At 38.1% G+C, this 22,151-nt stretch overlaps 1 protein-coding gene across 5 annotated transcripts in view; it reads left to right on the plus strand.

The window, feature by feature from the left end:
* The window catches only part of HIRA (histone cell cycle regulator), a 32,536-nt gene that overhangs the window by 6,814 nt on the left and 3,571 nt on the right, over positions 1-22,151 (plus strand). For 2 of the 5 annotated variants that reach the window (XM_071445416.1, XM_071445418.1), the window contains exons 2-22: positions 188-250; positions 1,034-1,144; positions 1,941-2,031; positions 2,570-2,664; positions 3,332-3,427; positions 4,245-4,405; positions 5,276-5,443; positions 5,969-6,082; positions 7,585-7,655; positions 9,561-9,666; positions 10,219-10,437; positions 11,053-11,138; positions 11,599-11,793; positions 13,146-13,316; positions 15,265-15,484; positions 16,221-16,325; positions 17,154-17,302; positions 18,002-18,163; positions 18,896-18,954; positions 19,957-20,062; positions 21,218-21,340. In XM_071445416.1, coding sequence (XP_071301517.1) covers positions 188-250; positions 1,034-1,144; positions 1,941-2,031; positions 2,570-2,664; positions 3,332-3,427; positions 4,245-4,405; positions 5,276-5,443; positions 5,969-6,082; positions 7,585-7,655; positions 9,561-9,666; positions 10,219-10,437; positions 11,053-11,138; positions 11,599-11,793; positions 13,146-13,316; positions 15,265-15,484; positions 16,221-16,325; positions 17,154-17,302; positions 18,002-18,163; positions 18,896-18,954; positions 19,957-20,062; positions 21,218-21,340 — 2,671 coding nt within the window. Of the gene's footprint in view, positions 1-187; positions 251-1,033; positions 1,145-1,940; positions 2,032-2,110; positions 2,287-2,569; positions 2,665-3,331; positions 3,428-4,244; positions 4,406-5,275; positions 5,444-5,968; positions 6,083-7,584; positions 7,656-9,560; positions 9,667-10,218; positions 10,438-11,052; positions 11,139-11,598; positions 11,794-13,145; positions 13,317-15,264; positions 15,485-16,220; positions 16,326-17,153; positions 17,303-18,001; positions 18,164-18,895; positions 18,955-19,956; positions 20,063-21,217; positions 21,341-22,151 lie in introns of those variants that run through there. The other 3 variants (XM_071445417.1, XM_071445419.1, XM_071445420.1) reach the window with 2 other exon arrangements.

Genomic DNA, 22,151 nt, shown 5'->3' on the forward strand with positions numbered 1-22,151 from the left:
TTTAATAGGCTGCCATTTCTGTCAGCAAGCTTCTCTCTGCTCTTGTAGTCAGCTGGAATTCCTACAACTCGAGTCTTTAGAAGAAGAAAGTTACTTGCCAACCAGAAGAGTTATGGTGGTTCTGGTGTTACTGCATTCTCTTGAATGTAAAACAATTCAGTATTTGCTGTTTGTTCTCTGATTCCAGGAAAGCCAATATTTTCAGTGGACATTCACCCAGATGGGACCAAGTTTGCAACAGGAGGACAAGGTAAGTCTGTGTACTGGTAGAAGGCAGAATCTTGGGTAATAATAATAATAATAATAATAATAAATATTTATAGTAATCTTGTGCCTTCACAGCACTTGAATTGGTTTGACCCTTTTAAAAAGACATCACTTTTATCTCTAAGAACAGATAATTATGTAAGCTATGAAAATGTATTGGGAAGTGCTGCTGCTCCTGCAGAAGGCAGGGTTACATGTTCTGATGTCCTCATCCCGTTGGATGTCATTGAGATAGTAGCTGCTATCAGTGATTGAGCCGTGGCCATATGGGCCAAATTTCTTTTTAATTTGAAGAGGAACTGGATGTGCAGTTGAGCTTTTTCAGTGGCTAAATAGTAGAGCTATTGAAACAGAAAAATCCAATTATATAAATAGGATAGCTTAAGAAATATATGCAAAAATATTATTTGGTTCACAATAGTGAGTAATTTTATATTGGCTACAATAATTGCAATTTAGTATTTGAATATGTATCTTTTCTCTTTTAGAATACAATTTTATTACAAGTAGTTGTCCTTACAGTTGGTATCAGTTATGTACAGTATGATTTTTGTACGAGGCAGTATAAATTTATTTTTAATAGCTCCAGGAAAAATAAAGCACTTCTGATTTGGTCTAATTATATCAAAGTGACATCTGTATTCAGATGTTTCCAAAGTCCCCACTGCAGCAATGCCTACATTTTCACATCTGTTCTGGAACTGAGATTGATTTGAAAAACTTTTTTGGATGTATTTAGAAGGGGGAGCTTTTTGGTCTCTTACAGGTCAGGATTCTGGCAAAGTTGTGATCTGGAATATGGCTCCTGTCCTGAAAGAGGAAGATGAAAAGAATGAAAATATCCCCAAGATGCTTTGTCAGATGGACAATCACTTAGGTAACAAAATTGCTTGGGTTTTTTCATTGCTGACTATTGGTAATTTGCCAAAGCCTAAGACTTACATGTCTGTAATTGCAAAAATAATGCCTGTCCATTGGTGAAGAATCAATAAAACAGAAGCAGAGTGGTCTTATACTTTGGCTGTATACTTTTCAAGATATTCAGCAGAAAATGCTGTTAAAATGTGAGGGAATGTGCAGAAGACTATAGATACCTTTGGAAATCTCCCTATAAGCTTTTTTCAGCTGTGGCCACAAAGTATTTCATAATGCACATTCTGAGAAACTGTAGAGCTCTGAAGGAAAGTATAGGAGAAGAAGTAAATGTAAAAGATACATCATAGGAAGTATTTTGGTTATAGTTATAAATTATTACACTTATTACATTATAAATCATTGCATTTGGAATTAGTAAGGTCACCTGACAAGTTGTCCCTTCTTTTCTTCAAAATATACCTCTCCTTCTTTGCCCTCTTAATCCCACTTTATTTACTAGAATAAGTTTCCTTCATTAGAGGAATATTAATCTTTCTTCCTTCAAGCCTCTTTTGGTGAAGTTTCTTTAGATAAGGAATAGAGTTTTTAAAGTAAGAAATTCCTCAACTGCTACTGAAAGATAAGTACCAATTCATTTATCTAAAGCAGACAGAGCAACTGCTTTGAGTGGGAAAAGCCCACTTAAATCCTAAATGTCTCCTGACAACTTTTGCTTATTTGTAATATAAATCCTGTCTGCAGTCCAGAACCACTTACTCACATATTTCATCTTGCAAACTTTCTTTTCTCCCTTTCAGCTTGCGTGAACTGTGTGCGATGGTCGAACAATGGCGTTTACTTGGCCTCGGGGGGAGATGACAAGCTGATTATGGTGTGGAAACGAGCTGCGTAAGCATCCTTCTTCCTTCAGCTCTGAATTTCATTTCAAGGAGGTTTCTCTGTGACATCTCGGTGCTCCCTCCCTGTGCTGCCCTTTGCTCAGCTCAGTGCTCCACCTGCTGTGGAAGGAGCTGAAAGCTGGGGCACCACAGTGGTGCTGGGGATGTGACTGCTGTCCTTAGGGCTGGAGGGTGTCTGCCTGGGCAGTCTCTCTCCTCTGGAGGAGCTGAGACATTTTCTTCTCTCCTTGAAGAAAACTTCCTGGTGAGATTTGAAGAGTCACCTTAAATGTTACCATTTTATGCTATCTATAGAAATTCTACATTTTATGGAAGCTAATTTTTTAATAATATTTAGTCTCTCTATAATAATTACTCTCTCTAAAAAAATGCGCTTTTCCCCCTTCTGTATCGTAGGAATAACTAAATACAAGTGTATACTAAATTGTAGGAATAACTAAATACAAGTGTACTGTGCAGCGGATTTTCTTTTAAAAAAGTGAAGAGCTTGTGGTGGTTCTTTTTATAATTGTTTCTATTTTAAATAGGTACATTGGACCTAGCACTGTGTTTGGTTCTAGTAGCAAACTTACTAATGTTGAGCAATGGAGGTGTGTGTCAATTCTCAGAAGCCATTCAGGGGGTAAGTTTCAAGGTGTTGAATGAACATAATTTGCATGTATATGGAAAAAATTTGCTTTTTAGCATCACATTTTCTTGTTTGAAATATGTATTTGGTGGCAAGTAAGTATTTATGTATTATGTATATATGTATATGTAAGTATATATGTATTTGGTGGTAAGTAATTAATTTTAAGAGTAACAATGAAAACTTAAAATATAACTTTTAGAAGAAAAATATCTAAAGAACAATGCAAAATTTGAATAAATAAATAATTTCAAATGCATTTTGCATCTGCTGACATGAGCTGTGATTAAAATCAAGATGAAAATCACTTTGATCACTCCACATGGAGCAAAGTGAGTGCATTGTAATAGCTTCTGTTATTTCTTCATTCAAAACAAGACTAAGTTCTTTGTGCAGGCATTAGTACTTCCTACAATCACTAAAAATTGCATTCTTTCCCTTTTGTTTTTTTTTTTTTTCTTGGCCCCTACTGAACATTGGAAGTTGGGGAGATTCACTCCCAGTGAGTGTTGCTTTCTTACCTTCCACTTTAGTGAGGTGATAATCATTTCTCAGTAATAGCAAAATATTGCTACTGAGAACACAAGTTCTTTGTACAAAGACTTTTTGATTTTCTGATTACCATCAATCTCTTAAATGGAAACTTCCTTTTCCCAAACAGATGTGATGGATGTAGCATGGTCTCCACATGATGCCTGGCTGGCATCCTGTAGTGTTGATAACACTGTTGTCATCTGGAACGCTGTCAAATTCCCAGGTGAGAGCTCTAAAAATGTGCCAGCATGTAAAGCTTTGTGACTAAGTTTTCCCTCCTTGGGTGTATTTCTCTGACTCTTCAGGTCTCTAGGAGGGATTGGTTGTCTGTCTTTTGGGGTGACACACCTGCAGTCTGGCAGGTCAGTCCTTCTTCCAGGTTTGGATGGCAATGAGCAGGGGATTCCACCCTGCTGCAGACAACAGCTGCATTCAGGTGTGCTGCTAATTTTCCATGAAAGTCATGATTGCCTGTGTTTATTTACATGGCATTTATTTTAATCTGGCTTCCAATTCTGATACCAGAGTGTTTAGGCTTTGAAGCTAATTGTGCACCCTCTCAGCCTCTCCTCCCACAGGCTGATAAGCAAGAGTGTGACTGAAAGTAGGTTACCAGGTCTGCCAGCCTTGTGTGTCTGTTGAGTCACAACTTTGACTTGGTTCACACTTGCTGCACAAAGCTGGATTAGTTGTGATAATCTTTGGGTGTGGAGGAAAGGGCGAGTGTTTAACTGAAATTCCAGTTCAAGTGCTGCTTTCCACAGCTTCAAAGTGCTGCTCTGAAGTGCTGGGACTCTGCTGCTCTGACCTGTCTTCTAAAGAGTTTTGCACCTCTTATTCTGGCCAGAACTCTCCTTACCACTTCTTTTATATCAGTTTTTTCTTAAGTACAGGTTCCAGTTTGGTTGATATGTTGTTTCTACACTAAAGGAGGTTATGCTTAATACACTGTTCCAAAAAGATGTTGTGAATTTTCTCAAGGCTCTGCCCTGAAGGAGTTAGCAGTAACTACTCTTTATTCTCAATTTTTATGTGCACAGAAATTCTTGCCACTTTGAAGGGGCATTCTGGCTTGGTGAAAGGGCTGACCTGGGATCCTGTTGGAAAATACATTGCCTCTCAGGCTGATGATCGGAGTCTGAAGGTGTGGCGGACCATGGACTGGCAGCTGGAAACCAGCATCACAAAACCCTTTGATGAGGTACTTCACAATGGGTGACTGTTCCAAGTGAATTCCCAGTATCCAAAAAGAATGAATGAAAATAAAAATAACTCGGATTCTGCACAAACATGAATTACTTGAACAGTGCTGAATCAAATAAAGCTCTCAGATAGCAGCTACGAAAGAGGGGAAAAAAAGAATTACTTTCTCATAAAAATATGATTGACTAGAGACTCTCGTTGTCATTTGTTATTGTGGATGTCAGAAGTTTACATGGGTTATATAAGCAATTAAGTAGACTTCTGAAAATGTAGTGGTTATTCTGGGGAAGTGTTTGCACACTGATCACAATAGTCTGACATTCTTCCCTATGCATCTTCTATTGGCCACTATCAGAAATGAGGTAAGTACTTAGGAGGGGTCTTTGGTCAGGCATCATAGGGTTCTTAGGTGATGATTTTGATAAAGAGATCAAGTTCCTGGGGACAGAAGCTGGTGCTTGGTGAGTGGAGTGTTCTGCAGTGATCTCAGTCTGCTTCCACTCACCTGGGAGCTGGTGTGGCAAGCTACAGTCTCATCATTAATGGTTGCTGTGTTGCAGCCCTGTTACTAACCAGGACCGTGATAAATACTGAGGAAACAGTATCCAAAAAGATGTTACATTTGTCTTTCCTTTAGAAAAGTTCTCTGAGTTCCCTTCCCCCCCTTTTGATAGGGTTTCTTAAGTTACACTACATCACCTGTGTAAGCATGGCCAAATGCTGAGAATTGTGTGTGAGGTCATTCTTTTATACTCTCAGGATACTTTGTAATCATATTCCCTAAATCTGAAATTTAAATAGTTTGTATTACAACCCCTTTGTTTGCCAAACACTTTTAAAGCTCTGGTATATTCTTTTTTTTTGTCAGTGTGGAGGGACAACTCATGTGCTGCGCCTTAGCTGGTCACCTGATGGTCACTATCTTGTTTCTGCTCATGCCATGAATAATTCTGGACCCACTGCTCAGATCATTGAGAGGGATGGATGGAAAACCAACATGGATTTTGTAGGGCACCGGAAGGCAGTTACAGTAGTGGTGAGTGAGTGGTAGAAATTTATCCCTGAAGTTAAAACTTGTTGCTTTTTGATAATTTTATGTATAAATAGGACAAGAAGTGAAGATGGGTGTCAAGCTTAGTAGAGCAAATGCATGGTGGTGATTAAAAAATGTCAGCTTTACATGTTGGAAGCAATCAGGTGGCTGTTGTGATAGGAGAACTGGATGTAGATGAACGAGACAAAGGGGAATACAGGAGCATGTGAGGAATGTCAAACTTCAGCTTTGTTGGCTGTTCAGTGACTTGATTAAAATGATTTAGGTTTCTAGTGGGTTTCTGATCCCTAGTAAAATTAATATTGTTTGCCTTTTCTGTGAAGGCATTCAGAAAAGCCCTTAAGAAAGCCTCTGCAGCTTTTGTCAGTGCTCTTATAGAGTCTGGTTCAGGACTTTATTTCTATGAAATGTTGTTTTTTCACTCTTAAGTGGAAAATTTGCTTTGAAAGCAGATTTTCTGCTGAAATGTAATTACTGTGATAAAACTTGGGCATCTCATTTGTTCAGAAATTCAATCCAAAAATCTTCAAAAAGAAACAAAAGAATGGGAGCTCCACCAAGTCAAGTTGTCCCTACTGCTGTTGTGCTGTCGGTAGCAAAGATCGATCTCTGTCTGTCTGGGTAAGTGATTGCTTTGCTGCCTTTGAACTAATGTGGTCATTGGATAACCTGGGGGTTTAGCACAAAGGTCACATGTACAGCATTAGGTCTCACATTTAGTGTCATGTTTAGGGGTTTTTTGTCTCTGTTGTTACAGGTTTAGCTGGGAGGGAAGGAGGTGGATTGGTATTAGTTCATTTCTCTAAAGGCAAGAGCAGTTAGAAGCCAGTGGCAGAGTGTGCCCTGGTAAGGGGGAGCAGCTGTTAGGAGATAAAACATTTTATTTCAATTAATAACTGCAACCTTATTTTCTTCCTTTTACTTGTCTTCTGTCCTTATAAAGGAAAGGGATGTGAAAGTGAATGAGCTTTTTAAGTATTCTTTCAAGTTTTTGATATCTGATTTGGGTTTTACTTTAAAATCTACACTAAAATTTTTATTCTGGTTAAGAGAAGAGTAGCTATTTTCACATTTTTAAATGCAACTGGAAAATAAAGGGAATCAATTCAACTGATTTTTAAAGCTTTCTGATGAGAACTTGTGCCAGAACCCACCAATTGCTAACTGCAATCTACTATTTATAGCTTCCAGTGTGATATTTATCCATCAATCTCTGGATGCATAACTAAATCTGTTTCTGGTAATGCTACCAGTGCATACCCATATCAAAGTATCACTCGGTATATTTTACTTTCTATTTATATTATGAAGATTTCATTTGGAGTGGCTGTTGAAATTACAGAAGGTAGCACAGAGATGCAGTTATAGGTTGTCTTTGCCCTGAGGAGCTTAATAAACATATATAGAGCACAGACCTATGGAAGCATAAATAACTACTGAAGATGACAGTGACACTGCATCTATGAACCTGTGAGCATAAAACTTCCTTGACCTTATCAACCTCTGCTTCATTTCAGTTGTACTATACACTTAGAGATATTAAGTCCATTGGTTTGACATTAAAGAGCTTAGAATGTCTAATTTAGAGCAGGTTAATGGAGTTTTCATATTCAGTTCTTTATTACTAAGCTGATTCTTAAGTGCATAGGAATCCTCTTTAAGAGTTATTGTGAGTCAAATTCCCTTTGCTCTTGATAGGTTTCACTTTCTCAGACAAGTAGTCTGAGTGAGGACGTGGAAACCTAATCTGTTCTCTGTCTTCTTGTGCTGGCAGTTTGCAGCATCCTTATCTCAGTACAGCTTAGAATAGAAGCTGTCTTTCACATCTGTGGAATTGCTTTTGGGGTTGCAGAGAGGTGTTTTAAGACTGTGGTGTAAAGGTAAAGTTGATTAAGAAATTCAGTCTGTGTTTCAGAAAGGAGAATTGAATGTCGGCTGTTCCTCTCCAGAGGTTTTCTGCCCCAGCAGTGGAACAGGTGACTTGGTGCTTCAGATGCAGCACCAGGCACGCAGCTGTTTCCTGGCCAGACCTTGTTTGGTGCATATTGTGAGGCTCTGGGAGAATGTTAATGTGGTAGCGTTGAACTTCTACATTTCTGAACGTTATTTCTTGTTTTCTTAAGCTCACGTGTTTGAAGCGACCTTTAGTTGTCATCCATGAGCTGTTTGACAAATCAATCATGGACATCTCCTGGTAAGTTGATTTCTGCTGTTTGTTATGGAAGCCAAACCATTGCTATCAATTTTAGGTGTACTTACTAGCTGGAAATGCCTTAGAACAGTACAGATTGTGGTTGTTGGAACACAAGTAATTGGTTCCTGTAGGTTTTGTTTCTGCTGCAGCATCTTTGGTAGTAATATGAGCAAATAGCACATGGTCTCTTGAGATTATTAACCAAACAAACAGTAATGTATTTAGAGAAGACACAGTAAAATAGCTGTGGAATGAGTTTCTACTTGTTACGATTCTCTGACATAGGTTGTCTTAATTCTATCACTTCCTCACTTCTGAAATTCTCCCTTAATAGTTACAACAATCTCTTGGTGGGTTTTTACTGGGAATTTTAAAGTTTTCTGGTTTCTATGTGCCATGTGGATTTTGCCTTGAAGCTCAGTGAACCACAAAAAAAAGCTTTCAAAACCAAAACATTTTTCTTTCATTAAGAGATTAAGGCTAGAAAGCCAGAAAGTGGAATGTTTCATGAGAAGTGCTGCTATTGTTATAGTACAATAGCTTTGAATAGTTTAGTTTTCCTGTAGTGTTTTTTATTTCTCCATCTGCAATTTGCACATTTTTCATGGCATGAAGTCATTGGGAGTAATAACTGGTTAACATTTTGTAGTGTTGTGAAGAAATGGTTTTGTGGGGATTTGCGAGACAAAGGATCATCAGGCAGCTTGGTATTTTATATCCTGTTTACAAATTGAAACAGATGGATAAAATGTCAATAATATGGAGTGTTCCCAGAAATGTGCTCCATTCTGAAAACAGACTGAGTAAATTCTGAGAAACCTGGTACTATTATATTGTTATAGCTATATAATTTCTGGTTTAGAAATGTAGACTTGGATCCATCAATATAATATGTGTGAGGGATTATGTTTTCACAGAACAATTGCTTGGATCCAGAGGTCAATAGGAGCTCAGCAATTTTCTCTGATAAACAAACAGAAAACTTTCAACATGAGTTTACTGTTTTCTGTTTTGGAGTATTGTTGTTGTACCTTGTTTCATGGTGCTGAGGCTGATTTCTCTGACTGTGATGCTATCAGGGCACCAGCTGCCACAAAAATAGGATTTTCCAAATGCCTGTAGCTGTGGTACTTGTAATAGATTTTTAGTAACTTGGTTAGGACTTTAAAGTTGGGCCAGCTTTCCTTTCCTCTTCCCTTCTGTGTAACAATTCACCTGTAAGCCACTGTGTCACTGTCTCTGTGAGCTCTGTACTTAAAAGTGTTTGAGGGAGAAGTCAAAATTCAACTATTTTTTTCAAATGTGCAGTAATAGGTTACATATGCAAGATTATAATTCTACTTAGTTTCTTCTCTCTCATTTTGCTAAGAAAACCTGACCTCCAGAAGAGGGTTACTATGTACCCCACAAATAAACACATGTGCAGTTTGCTTGAAAACCCAAATAATTGAACAGTAACAAAATCAAACCTGTGTTCTTGTCTAGTACCAAGATTTTTTGGCCTGCTTGTCAGCTGAGGGCCCATTTCTTCACCCACTTCCATTAGCACAAAAATTTTGCTCATCTATTGAAGGAAATGCATTTATAATTTTCTCTCACTGTTCATTGTGAACACTACTCAGGTTTACCCCTTCAGGAAAGTTTCCATGGTGCTGCTCCTGCCATGGGCAGGTTATTGTCCCAGTGCCACCATCCTTGTGCAGTCTGCAAAGGAGCATTGGCACAGGGACTCTGTCATCCTGTCTCCTCACTGTCCCACTTCTCTGGTTCCATGAATTATTGCTTTGATAATAAATCTTAAGCTGAGATTTTTATTGAACAATCCATCAGATTTTATTGAACAGTCCATCATCTTTGCTTGAATGAAAGAGATTAAAAACAAAGTTGGACCTTTATTTCCCTCAGGACCCTTAATGGACTTGGTATCCTGGTGTGTTCCATGGATGGATCAGTGGCATTTTTGGACTTTTCCCAGGATGAACTTGGGGATCCACTCAGTGAGGAGGAAAAGGTACAGTAAGCACTCAGAGAACCTTTGATCATATTTCAGGGATGTATTGATTCAATTAAAATGCTGGCCTGTTTATTGAAGTATGTAGTAACTGATTTCCATATTATAGAAAATATGTTGCTTTTGTCTGCTTTACAAATCATTAAAAAAGAGTAGTCAAGTGAATGTGTGGTATTAGTTTCTCTTCTGGAAAGAAAGAATTTGGAAAGCATCCACTTGCTTACACATCATTATACATCTGAAGTAATTATTTGGCCAAGGAAACAAGAAGTGAGTGCTTCAAAGCACTATAAAATTACTCCTTCACTTGCATATATGCAAGTCTTTTTAAACTGATTGCTCTTGGCTGTTTTTCCTCTCATTGCTATTAGCAACTAGAGCTTTGAATTTCATTTATTTTACATATTGATTTAGTGTTAGTTGAAAACACAAAGAAAAAAATCTGGTGTATAAATGCTACAGGGGGAATTTTATGGATTCCATTAGATTTGTGTGATTCCCTTGTATTACAATCAGTGATGTCATGGTCACTCACATCTTTCATGTCCCCAGAGCAACATTCACCAGTCCACCTATGGCAAAAGCCTGGCTATCATGACTGAAGCTCAGTTGTCCACCACCATTATTGAGAATCCAGAGATGCTCAAGTACCAGCAGAGGCAGCAGCAGGGGGATCAGAAGAATTCCTCAATTCGGGAAGGCTCTGGGAATTCCACAGCTCCCAAAGTGGCAAGCATGGTTAATGGGGAGAGTCTGGAGGACATCAGAAAGGTAGGTGCTCTTGGGCACTGGCAAATACTGAGTCACTAAATAGCAAACTGTTAGGAAAGAACCAGTTCCTGTGCTCTTATTTGTGTCAATGGCACCTTTCAGCCTGTGTACGGCCCAGCTGATCAATTAGTGGGTCATTACGGGGACCTGTTGAAAAGTTAAATGCTTTTAAGCACAAGGCAGGCTATGTGGAAGCAGGCTTGTGGATATTTCTGTGATGGGTGCAAAATTCTTGGTGTGCAGAAGGGAAATCAAGAGTAACTAATGACAGAGAAGCTGTTGAGCTGTGTTTCAGTTTCTTAATTACAGAGGTTGAAAGCATTATTTAGTTCTGTCCTAAACACAGAACACAATTTTTAATTAAAGATTTGATATGCATAATGTTTTAGATTGATTCTAAAGTGGAGAGCAGATTACATTCTCCACAAATGCCTTTTCTACAGATGGATAGGTTGAAAATTGGAAAATTGTTTGTGTTTATGGGAAAAAGTCTTTGCTAACAGATTTTTAATTGAGACACCTCTTCTAATATATCTATTATTGTCAGTTTAGAAAAAAATTAAAAATAGCATTTCTTATTTATCAGAAATTGTGACAAAATGTATTTCCCAACAGAATCTCTTGAAAAAACAAGTGGAAACACGAACAGCAGATGGTCGGAGAAGGATCACACCTCTCTGCATAGCTCAACTGGACACTGGGTATGTTTGGAAGTAATCCATAAAATCCTTCTCTACCTTCTTATATTTTTGTTTGTTTGTTTGTTTGTTTCCCTGTTCCAGGCTTGGCATTACATCTTAGGGCATCATAAAGCACTTACTGGAAATAAGTGTGTATTCTTATAAAATACAGTTTCAACCAGTGTTCTTTGGCCATAAGATCTCACTTCTAATAGATCAGGCTAATTCTCATTATTTACTGTTATAGGGGAACAATGCTCTAATGTATTGTTGATTCATATCTATATTAGTACCAGCTTTAATATCCTTTGGATATGAGAAATTACTCTGAAAAGGTACTGGGGATTTATTTAGGTTGTATATGAGTATCTACGTGTGGAAAAAGGAAGAATGGAATAAATATTTTAGCTAAAACTACTATTTTTTAATTATCTTTAAAGTGGTTTTGAGAAATGTATTTGTTGTTTGTCTTTTTGTTTAGGGATTTTTCTACAGCATTTTTCAATAGCATCCCAATATCTGGAACTCTGTCTGGCTCAATGATGTCTTCTCAAAGTAACCAGCAGCTCATGTCACTAGATTCGAATGCAGCAAATTCCCTTAATACTTCAAAGCCTTCTGTAGAGCCAACAGCAGCCAGTATAAAACCAACAGATGATGCAGCCAATAAAGATGGGTCAGTATTTGCTGTTTTGTTTTGCACTCACATGAGTCTGTTTAGGTTTTAATTCTTATTTATAGTTTTATAATGAAGAAATTATTAAAGTAGTTTCCTTATTGCAAAACCCCAAGAATCTAATCTTCCTGAAAACATTAAGATTTTATTAGTGTTTGGTTACTTTAAATGTTGATAAATTGGGAATGAATAAATGCATGTGCATAGTTCTGGCAGTGGACTTCAGTGCAGCGAAGTACACAGCTGATTGCTAATGCTTTAGCAAAATGACTTGTTGGTGGGTTGCTATTAGTACAACAATAGAAGGTGTTCCAGTAGTGTAAGTAATGAAACCTACTTTTCATCAAATTCTCACCTCAGTCCTCTCTTCAGACATAGTGATCCTTCTTTCCTATACAACAGCCCCATCAGAGCACAGTGACATTGGCTTGTCAGTGCACATGTGCTGATGGGCCAGCGTGTCTTTCAAATTAATTACAGAAAAACTGAATTTTACTTGCTTTTCTCTCAGTGGTAGCACTGACCTGACTTCTCAGTGTGTTTTTATAGCATTTGTAGCAGCACAGTGTCATTGAAACCTCTATGACTCCATCAAATTTGGTTGAAATTGGCCACAGATTAAAAAATGAGCGGGTGGACTATGAGAAATGATTGACAGATGAAACTATTAAGTATCCTTTTCTTTGTAAATTGTACTTCTAGCAGCTTTTTAGTACAAGCATCAGTTATTTTAGAGCCATTCATTCTCTGAATTAATTCTCTGAATGAATTGAAAAATCTCTAAAGTAAACAGCTATTGAAATAGTAGATCCCTGGAATGCTTTAGTGTGGGGAAAACACATTCCTTTGCCCTAGAGTTATGCTTGGAAAGGCCTAATAATCAGGTTGGATTTTTCAACAACAAAATCTAAACCTGGCATGAATTGTTTCATCCCAATTGTTTGCTTGATAAACAGTGAAATATAATATTGTAATGGAAATATTTGGTAACCTGAACAAGGGGTAAAAGCAGGAACCCCTGTGATCATTTTAAAAAGTGATCCTTTCTCAGTAAGTACCAGCTGAAAGTATAATTTCCTTCCTGAATTTAAAATGCACAGTAAATGAATTAGGGTCTTTTAATCCAGATATGTGGCCACATGAAGCTCTGAGGTGTACCATAGACAGCTTTTGAGAGTAAGCAAAGCTTGTAAACACTGATGCCTGAAAGAGTGGAAAAAGAATATTATAACTGATTATATATTTGAGAGAAAGGTTTTCTAGCCACTATCATGAGTGCTAGTTGTATGAGCAATGCAGCTTACCAGTACTAAATTTTTCAATCCTTATTTTGCTGTCTCTTTTCTTGACAGTGTAAATGCTACCTCTGCCTCAGCTGCTCCTTCTGCATCGTCTTCCTCTGTGTTGACAACTCCATCCAAGATTGAGCCCATGAAAGCATTTGATTCTCGATTCACAGAACGATCCAAAGCCACCTCAGGGACTGCTGTTGTAACAAACACAAATCAGACTGTTGTGGACAGGTAAGACATAGCCTGGGGAGGGAGGAAGGGAAACCCTAATTCTGTGTGGTGTAGATGTCACACTGCTGACACTCTAGAAGTTGTCTTGAGTTTCTTTCACTATTGGAAGGAAGGGAGCAGCTACAAATAGGTGAATTCTGTCCTGCTGTTACCCTTTGTACATTTGTCCCTGGCATTTTGGTATCACACAGAATCTCCAAGATATCCCAAGTTAAAACTATTGTTGTAAGAGGCTGTGTGTGCACAGGCCTTTGTCACTGAGTGCAGCTGGACTCCTTAGAAGACAAAACCAGCCAAAAATAGCCAGCCTGCATCTCTGTACAAGAGAGATTTACTTCAAGGTAAATTACCATACATGTCAGCAGATGACCTCTCATCACCACAGCTGCAGTTGTATTTCAGCTTTATGCCTTGAAGGCATGCAGAGAAGATTCTCTGAGTTTAAAGGGTTTTGGCTCTGGATCCATGTGATTAAAAAAAAAAAAAAAAGGAAAGCATTTTGGTTTGACATAGTGTTATGGCATAAATATTCCTGTTTCACCAAAACAAATGATAAAAAAATACCAATCTTGAGAAAAAAGTATGTAGTTCCCCAGTTATTATCAGTAAAACTTGGTTTTATACATCAATATTTTTATGTTAAAGAGCTTAACCATGTCATGCATAAGCAAGATGTATTAAATTATTCTCATAAATGCTTCTAATGTGTCATTAAAATATGGATAAAAGAGTATTGTTTGGCATAATTCAGATGCCAGAGAAAAAAGGTTTGGATTATGCAAGGTATTTCTCTGAAGCCAAGTAGTTAAGGAATAAATGGCAGAACAGTGTGAGTTAATAACCAGCTATTGGAGGGAAAGGGAAGAGTATGATTAAATGACTTATTTTAGGATATAATGGTTAACAAGGGAGTTCACAGGTATTGTACTTTGTATTGGTTGTATTATATTCAGTTATAAAGGGACATGGACCTGTTGGAGCAAGTCCAGAGGAGGCCACAAAGGTACTGAGAGGGCTGGAGCAGCTCTGCTGTGGAGACAGGCTGAGAGAGGAGCTGGGGCTGCACAACCTGGGGAACAGAAGGCTCCAGGGTGACCTTAGTGCAGAGCCTAGAGGGGCTGCAACAGAACTGGACAGGGACTTTTCACAGGGACATGTAGTGACAGGACAAGGGAGAATGGCTTCAGACTGAAAGAGGGCAGGTTTGGATGAGATATTAGTAAAAAATTCCTTACTGTGAGGGTGGTAGACACTGGAACAGGTTGCCCAGAGAAAATGTTGATGTCTCATCCTTGGAAGTGTTCAAGGCCAGGTGGGATGGGGCTTGGAGCAACCTGGCCTGGTGCAAGGTGTCCCTGCCCATGGCATGTAGTTGGAATCAGATGGTCTTTAAGGTCTCTTCCCACTCCAGCCATTCTGTGATTCCATAGTTATATTTCCTGGAATGGAAGCTGGAGCAGTGAAGTCATGTGTGTGGTTTGCAGATACACATTTTGCAGCAGTCAGAACTGAACAGAACAACTTCTGGGGGTAGACAACAGAATGACAGAAGTTCTACATGAATAAGCAGAAAGTCAAATGTCCACTGAAGGGGAAAAGCTGAACTACTCTTGCATCTTAGAGTGCTGAATTATTTGTATCAGCTCAGGGAAAGAGATCTGATGGTAATTGGAACTGAATGCTTAAGTAAAGTTGCTATTCCAGCTTTTTCCCATGGCTAACTACTGGTTTGATTAATTTTTTTTAAAGGGGAGAATATGTCTGCTTGGTTTACATCTATATTGCACATTGTCCTTTTGGAAAGGGTTTGCCATACCTCTACAGCTTCCTCCTCCTGCCTTTGTGTGCTTTGAAATACACTCAAAGAGGGCTCAGAAATGTCATCTGAGCTGCAAGAAGGCAATGTGTAGGATATATGGCAACTTTTGGAATCAGCTTTTTTTTACAGACTTTTTTTTTACAGACTGAAGGATCAGAATTTAATTAAAGACAATAAGCCCAAGGATATTCTGGAGAGCAGCAGTGACAGTGAAGAGAAGATTCCAGCTGTCAAACCACTCAGTGTACCCAAACGGAAACTGGAACTTGAGGGAGAAACAGTAGAAAAGAAGAAAAAAGGAAGGCCTAGGAAAGACTCCAGACTTGTACCAGTAACTTTAACTGTTCAGGTGAAATATATAAAATTCATTGTGGCTTTCAAAGTTCATTTAATAAAGTCAGTCCCCTGTTGACTTGTTCCATTGACTCAGGGAAACACGAGTAGTATCACTCCCTCAGAATTTTAGCCATCCTTATTCCATGCCTTTAAACTTACTGGGTTTAGAATTTAAGCTTAGAAAAAGCAGGTGCACATGGTGTGGCAAGTGTGTTTATCTTTTATATAGATATGTAAGGTCCCTAAGTAATGCTAACTGCCAAAGACTGTCTAGAATAAAATGAAATGCCAACAGTTTTTGGTGGTTTATGATGGAAAGTGGTCCAAGAACAAGAAAGTGACTTGGATATGGTGATTTAAATGGTTTTAAATTTTCTCAGAATTCTAAAGTAGTTGCATTAGAGTTTCCACCATTTTCAGGCATATAGATACCTGTGTTTTCAGTATCTAGAGCTTAGATTTTCCATGTAATACACCAGAATTTTCAGGAATTAGTTGCAGCTGAAAGTAGGAGGGTTTAAAAAAAAAAAAAAGAGAGACCACTTCAAGTTTTGTGTTTTTCTTTGATTCTTAGAAGCTACATTTAAAAACTTGTATTCATAAAACCAATTGGAACAAGACTAACATTTGCAATTGGCAGTATTTGGAATTTTAAGAAAATTCTTTTTCAAATCAATCTATTTGGTAGAATATATTTGGTTTTCACTTTTTTAATAAAAAATGTAACTATTTTTGCAATTTTTTTCCAGTCCCCAGCTACACTGGCCTCTGAGAAGGATGCTGCTTGCATCTCTGCACCAGCATTAGCACTTAAACTGCCAACCCCAATCCCACAGAAATCGTTTACTTTGCAAGTAAGTGGACTATAAGGAAAAAATACTTTAAAGACAAACAAAAAAATCCTGCTTTCTTTTAAATATCCTAAGGTTATTCACATCCTTTGATGAGTTAACGTTTGAATGCATGTGTTTGTTCAAGCAAGCAAGATGGTAATGCTTTAGCTTCTAAGAATATGTCTTTATGAGCAAATAAAATGGCAAATCAGCTAAAAATGGGTCACTTCTGACCCAGCTAAACTCCAAAGAGGAGTGAGTACCTCTGGTTCATCAGTCCCTCCCCCTGGTTAGCCAAAGTGTGGGGTGGAGATAAGAGACTCTGGGGGGAGTGGCTGTTGCACTGTTACTGCAGTGGTGTGGGGAGTACACCACTGAGGAATAAAACCAGGGCTTTTCTGAGACCTCTCTGGAGGTGCTCTGCATCTGAACAGCGTGGCAAATAGCAATGTTTTAGGTATTTATGAAGCAGTTTTTAGGTGTGTTCAGGCTGTGTGTTCAGACTACCAGGCTGTGGTAGTCTGGTTCCAATTGCAAGACTGTGGGGAGACTGGGCACATACAGACTTGATCTGGTGCCCATAATTAGGAAGCAGAGACAGACTAGCACAGCCTTTCCTTATGTCTGTGCTTCAAATACAAAGAAATTACTTGTGTTTTAGGCAAGGCTGATTTTCAGAGGTCTGCTTCTTTTGAAGTGCCATGGTATATTTTGAACCCACATTAAACAGAGAATGCCATACTTAAATGTGTACTTAAAGACAGCATTGTTTTGGTTCTAATAGTAGTTGCTGCTTTTTTGAGTAGTGTTTTTCCTCTTCCAAGAATTATTTTATTTTTTGTATTTCAGATAAGTTCAGATCCATCAATGTACCTTGAAGTGGAGAATGAAATGACCACAGTGGGGGGCTCAAAGCTGAGCAGGTTAAAGTGTAATAGAGAGGGGAAGGAATGGGAGACAGTCCTGACCAGTCGAATCCTCGCTGCAGCAGGAAGCTGGTAAGACAGTATCTTTTGGAGGAAGGAGGTCCTGAAGGACAGAAGACATTTTTAGGTGTACAAAAGTACAGTTTACAGTTATTTTTCATAATATTTATGGGTAAACGTGTGCACTGCTCTTAGTCTCAGGTTTTGCTTCAAGAATTAACTCTAAAACATCACAATTTGGATTAGCCAGTTAAAACTATTTTCCTGTATTTTTACATTTCTCTTTTAAATTTCTTCATTGAAGTTGACTAAATAGTAAGTGACAGGTTTTCAAGTGCTAACTACTAAAGAATGAAAAATTTGAAATGGCATATTTGGTCATGTTGAAGTATTTTCCTGAGTCTTTTGCTATTTTTTCTCTTAATTTTTCTCAATTTTGCCTAGTTCCAACTTCAGAGTTTCAAGTGAGCCCCGTCTAGGTCTGAAAAAGAAGCAGCAGATTTTAAAGCTAAATACAAGTACAGCCTTGAGGGAGAGCTTGTGTATAACCAAAAGCTTTACTGATATTTCCAGCTACGCCCCTTGGTCTGTTTAGTTTATGACTTCTCCTCTTGGTATTGAAAATTTTGTCTTAAAGCTGCAATAGTTAGTTTTTAGGGAATTTACCCAAGTTGTATGATAGCTTAAGAATTCAGCCTGTTGTTATGCTACTTGCATTTGACAGCACACAAATGTTCCTTGTTTATTTGTTTGGTTGGGTTTTTTTTCCAGTGAGATTGTAACTGTGGCCTGTGAGAAACGAACACTGTCAGTATTCTCAGCTTGTGGTCGTCGCCTTCTTCCTCCTATAATATTGAACACACCCATTTCCACCCTGCACTGCACAGGCTCCTGCATCATGGCTCTCACCACTGCTGCTACGCTCTCTGTTTGGTAAGGGCCACGTTGCCTCAGGCCATGTTCATGGGTACCTTCAGTTGTTGAGACAGGAGCTTAAACCACATCAGGTCTGAGCACAAGTCCACTTTTGAATAGACTATGCAGAGTTAACTGGGCAGGACTGGTTCTCTCTCAGCAAAATCCTGTTTCTGCTCCGACAGTGCAGAATATTGAACTTCATTCTAGAATGAAGATAAAGAATCAGCTGGATTTCATCAGTTTAAATGCTTGTGATGCATGTGGAATGGGATGGGGGGTGGGGAAGAGAACTATGGATACTTCCATCTTCCATCACACTTTACCAATGAAGCACATGAGTCTCAGAGTCAAAGTTCTCCAGCCATTTTTAAGATGCCAAGATAAAAACACTGGTAACTCATTTGCAGTTGTTGAATTCAATCTAATGTCTCAGGCAAGTCAGAGCTCCTAAAGGAATTATTTAGAGAATTATTTAGATCCTCACTGTTTGCTTTGTTGTAATGAGGTTTCCTGATAAAGAGCCATAAAATTGTTCTCTGCTATTAACTTCTGTCTTGCCATAAGGGGTTTAAGTTTGCCAAAATAATTTTGTCAAAGCAATGAAGAAATGTCAAAACAAAAAAAAAAAACTAAACAAATTTCCCACCCCCCCACTTTGTCATGAATAGTGAAAAAGTGCATTTCTTAAAAGATTTTGGAGTTTTCAGTTGTTTGTTGACTGCAGACTTGTCCTTTTGTCTTTTTCAGGGATGTTCACAAGCAGACAGCCATTGTCAGAGACGAGTCTTTGCAAACAATATTTTCAGGTAATAAAAAAGTCCTTTAATTACCAACCTTTGAGCCCACCTGTACTGTTTAGTGCCATTTATGAATATACTGAAATTCTATGAAACCTGAAAAGCCTAAACAAATAATTTCCCTTCATTATTGTGTAGTAAAGGGAAGTTCTTGAAATAACAGTGATGACAATATCAGTGAGTAGCAAACTTGTGTGAGATTCTGTAGCTTATAGTCTGCCTTGCTTTTACATTTCCACTGAATGTAGAAATTCAGTGTTGTGAAGATCACAAAATAAATACTTAATGTAAATCTGCTATTATAGCAATTTCTCTGTAATTTGCATGTTTATTGTCTCAGTGCTGAACAACTGATTATATTCTGATTCATTACTTAAAAATCTTCATTTTCAATCACTGCAATATGTGGCACAACACAAATCATCAGAAAAGCAGTGTCTCAGAGTACATGAGCTTCTGGTTTAGCTTTAATCCATCCGGTACTAATCCAAACTAGCCAGAAAGCAGTTGTATTAGCAGTTTGCAAATGTCATCATTAGAAATTACATGCACAAGCCCTGAGCTTGGAATATGCTGGGAAATGAGACTCCAGCTATCCCACTTATACTGTGCTCTTAGAGAGCACACTTTTCTAAATATGCTGGGGATTATAATTTTAATTTAATGGGAAAAAGAAAGCCAAAGGCTTTTTGGGTTACAAAAGACATGGCAGAATTGGTGAAGATTTTCCTAGATGAGGAAAATGTTCCTAATTTAGCTCATTTTCTGTATAAATTGCAGCATCAAGATTGATAATGTATTTTGCAAAATTGATGTTAATGCTACTGCACTGAGCCTGGTGCTTGCCATCATTAGCTTGTGTCTTGACTTTCCTATCAGTGCTTGAGAACAACATTGAACCTTTTTCTGTTAGTTGCTGTCATTGATAAGAAATGGTGGATACCATTTTTTACCATTATGAGTCTTAGGCAAGACTCCAAAAGAAACACTTTGGTCTGGTTTGACTTGCAGGAAGTGATGCAACTGTCTCTCAGATCTTGCTGACTCAGCATGGAATTCCTGTCATGAGCATGTCTGATGGGAAGGCATACTGCTTTAATCCTTCTCTTTCTACATGGTAAGTCATGGATTACTCCCTGATTTTGCAACTCACAGGAACTGACGTGTTCTGATTTACTGGGAAGAAATCATTCTAAACACAAGGAAGTCATTGCTAAACACAAGGAAAGGCTACACAAGAGTCTGTGTCTTGTTGGGGATCAGATGGGCTTTCCCCATGGAGAGGCATAAGTTCCTGTGAAAAATTTCCATGGGTAAATTATTTACAGGATCTTTCCAAAACAGGTTCTTTGTTGTCTTCCTAAGAAGAAAAAAAAACATGTTGTAATCCTAATATAATTGTTGTAATTAGTGTAATGAGCCTGCTGGATGAAAGGGCTTATTGTTGTAACTCCTCCTTAGAATAATTGTTTTTATTCAACTACTCTGGAATCCTCTGGAAAAGGAAAAATACCCTATTTGTTTATTAAGGGAGTAAGGAGCAGGGGACAGACTCTCAGCCATAACTCTGAGTTTGCTGCTGTTTCTTAGTTTGTACCATGGCTTGGGAAATACATAAAAGAGCAATGTGTTTAGTCATCATACACATTTAAACATGTTAAAGCAGCAAAGGGTATTTTAAATATTTGTACCATTTTACCCCTGTGTTGTATGAAATCTAAACTTAGCATTGGTTTGAGCCACTCTTTCTCCTGGCATCTCAAGCCAGTGAAGATGATGTCCTTAATTAGGTGTAGAAATGGCAGCTGTAATGTCAACTCCCTCCATATGAAGGGATAGCTGTAATTATGGAAAAGATTGTCAATGTGTGTGTGTGTCTGGTAGGGGGGAGACCTGACATAAGGTAAAATCAAGTTCTTAATGAGAAAGTCATTACCTGTGTTCATTCCACACATCATTCTCATCATTCTGGGTCATGTCTTCTTTTTAGATTGTAAAATGGCAAGGAGAAAATTCCTTCCAAATTAACGGTAAATTATATTATGTAATTAATGTTTTTTTACTTTGGGAGTAGGAGGGACACACTACAAGCAGAATTTGGACATGTAGTGGGAATAATCAGGGTTCCTGGAATTCCTGAGCCACTTCAGTGATATTTTTTTGGTTATCTGTGAAAACACAAATCCACTTTTGAGGCAGAACAGAGCTCGGTCTGCTGACCTTGCTGTTTGCACTCCTCAGACTTGTTTTTTTTTTTTTTGCTGTTTTCCAGGAATCTTGTTTCTGACAAACAGGACTCTCTAGCACAATGTGCAGACTTCAGGACTAGTTTGCCATCTCAAGAAGCCATGCTGTGTTCTGGGCCCTTGGCTGTGATACAGGGACGCACATCCAAGTACGCGCGCGCCGCCTTCGTGTCAGCGTGGCTGGGTTTTGTCAGGGTCTTTACTCACCTGCCTGGGTCATTGGATTATTTCTGAAATGCCAGTGGCTCTGAAATGATCAGTCATTCACACAGTGATCCTTTGCATGTTTATAGTCTGTATCTTAATGTTATGAGATTGTTTGGGGGGCAGGAAAGCATGCTCTAAATATAATCATTTTAAGTTTCCTCTTTATTGGATGGGTAAGGTATTGGACAATTCTGTTGTACTTTTATTAGCTAAACTGCATTTTTTTCCATTTTCCATTTTAATTTTTAGTTTACCAGCTTTCTGGAGTAGGCCTACAATTTTTGAGTTAGTTCAGTTGGCCTCAAAGAATCTATTTAATGAAGTCTTTGAGAAAGTTGAGATATTAGTCATCTAGTGAGTATTTTTAACATGTGAAAATTTCACCAAGGAATTGTGTGAGCCAGAGCAGATTCCTGTAGGTAGCTTTATAGCCCATCCTCCCTTGGATTTGAGTTAGATATCCCAGGCAGATTTCTTTGCTATTTCTCCCTTCACATCCAAGTTTAATTTTTTCCAAAGAGAAACTGTGTAGTGTTGTATGATTTTATTGCTGTTTTCATGAGGGGAGGAGCAGTTCATTGTGAAAAGCGTTTGAAATATAAACAAACAACACTCTTTTTGAGAGAGAGAGAGAGACAATAACAGAATGAAAAATTCCCTTTTTGAAAAAAAATTCTAATAACTAGTTACTTTTCTCAAATTAGCCTTCTTATGATAATGTGTTTGTATGCAAGAAATACTTTAAATGCTTTA

This window comes from Agelaius tricolor, unplaced genomic scaffold (assembly GCF_023055355.1).
Source record: "Agelaius tricolor isolate 1412-34295 unplaced genomic scaffold, bAgeTri1.0.p SCAF_20, whole genome shotgun sequence".
Lineage (NCBI taxonomy): Eukaryota > Metazoa > Chordata > Aves > Passeriformes > Icteridae > Agelaius > Agelaius tricolor.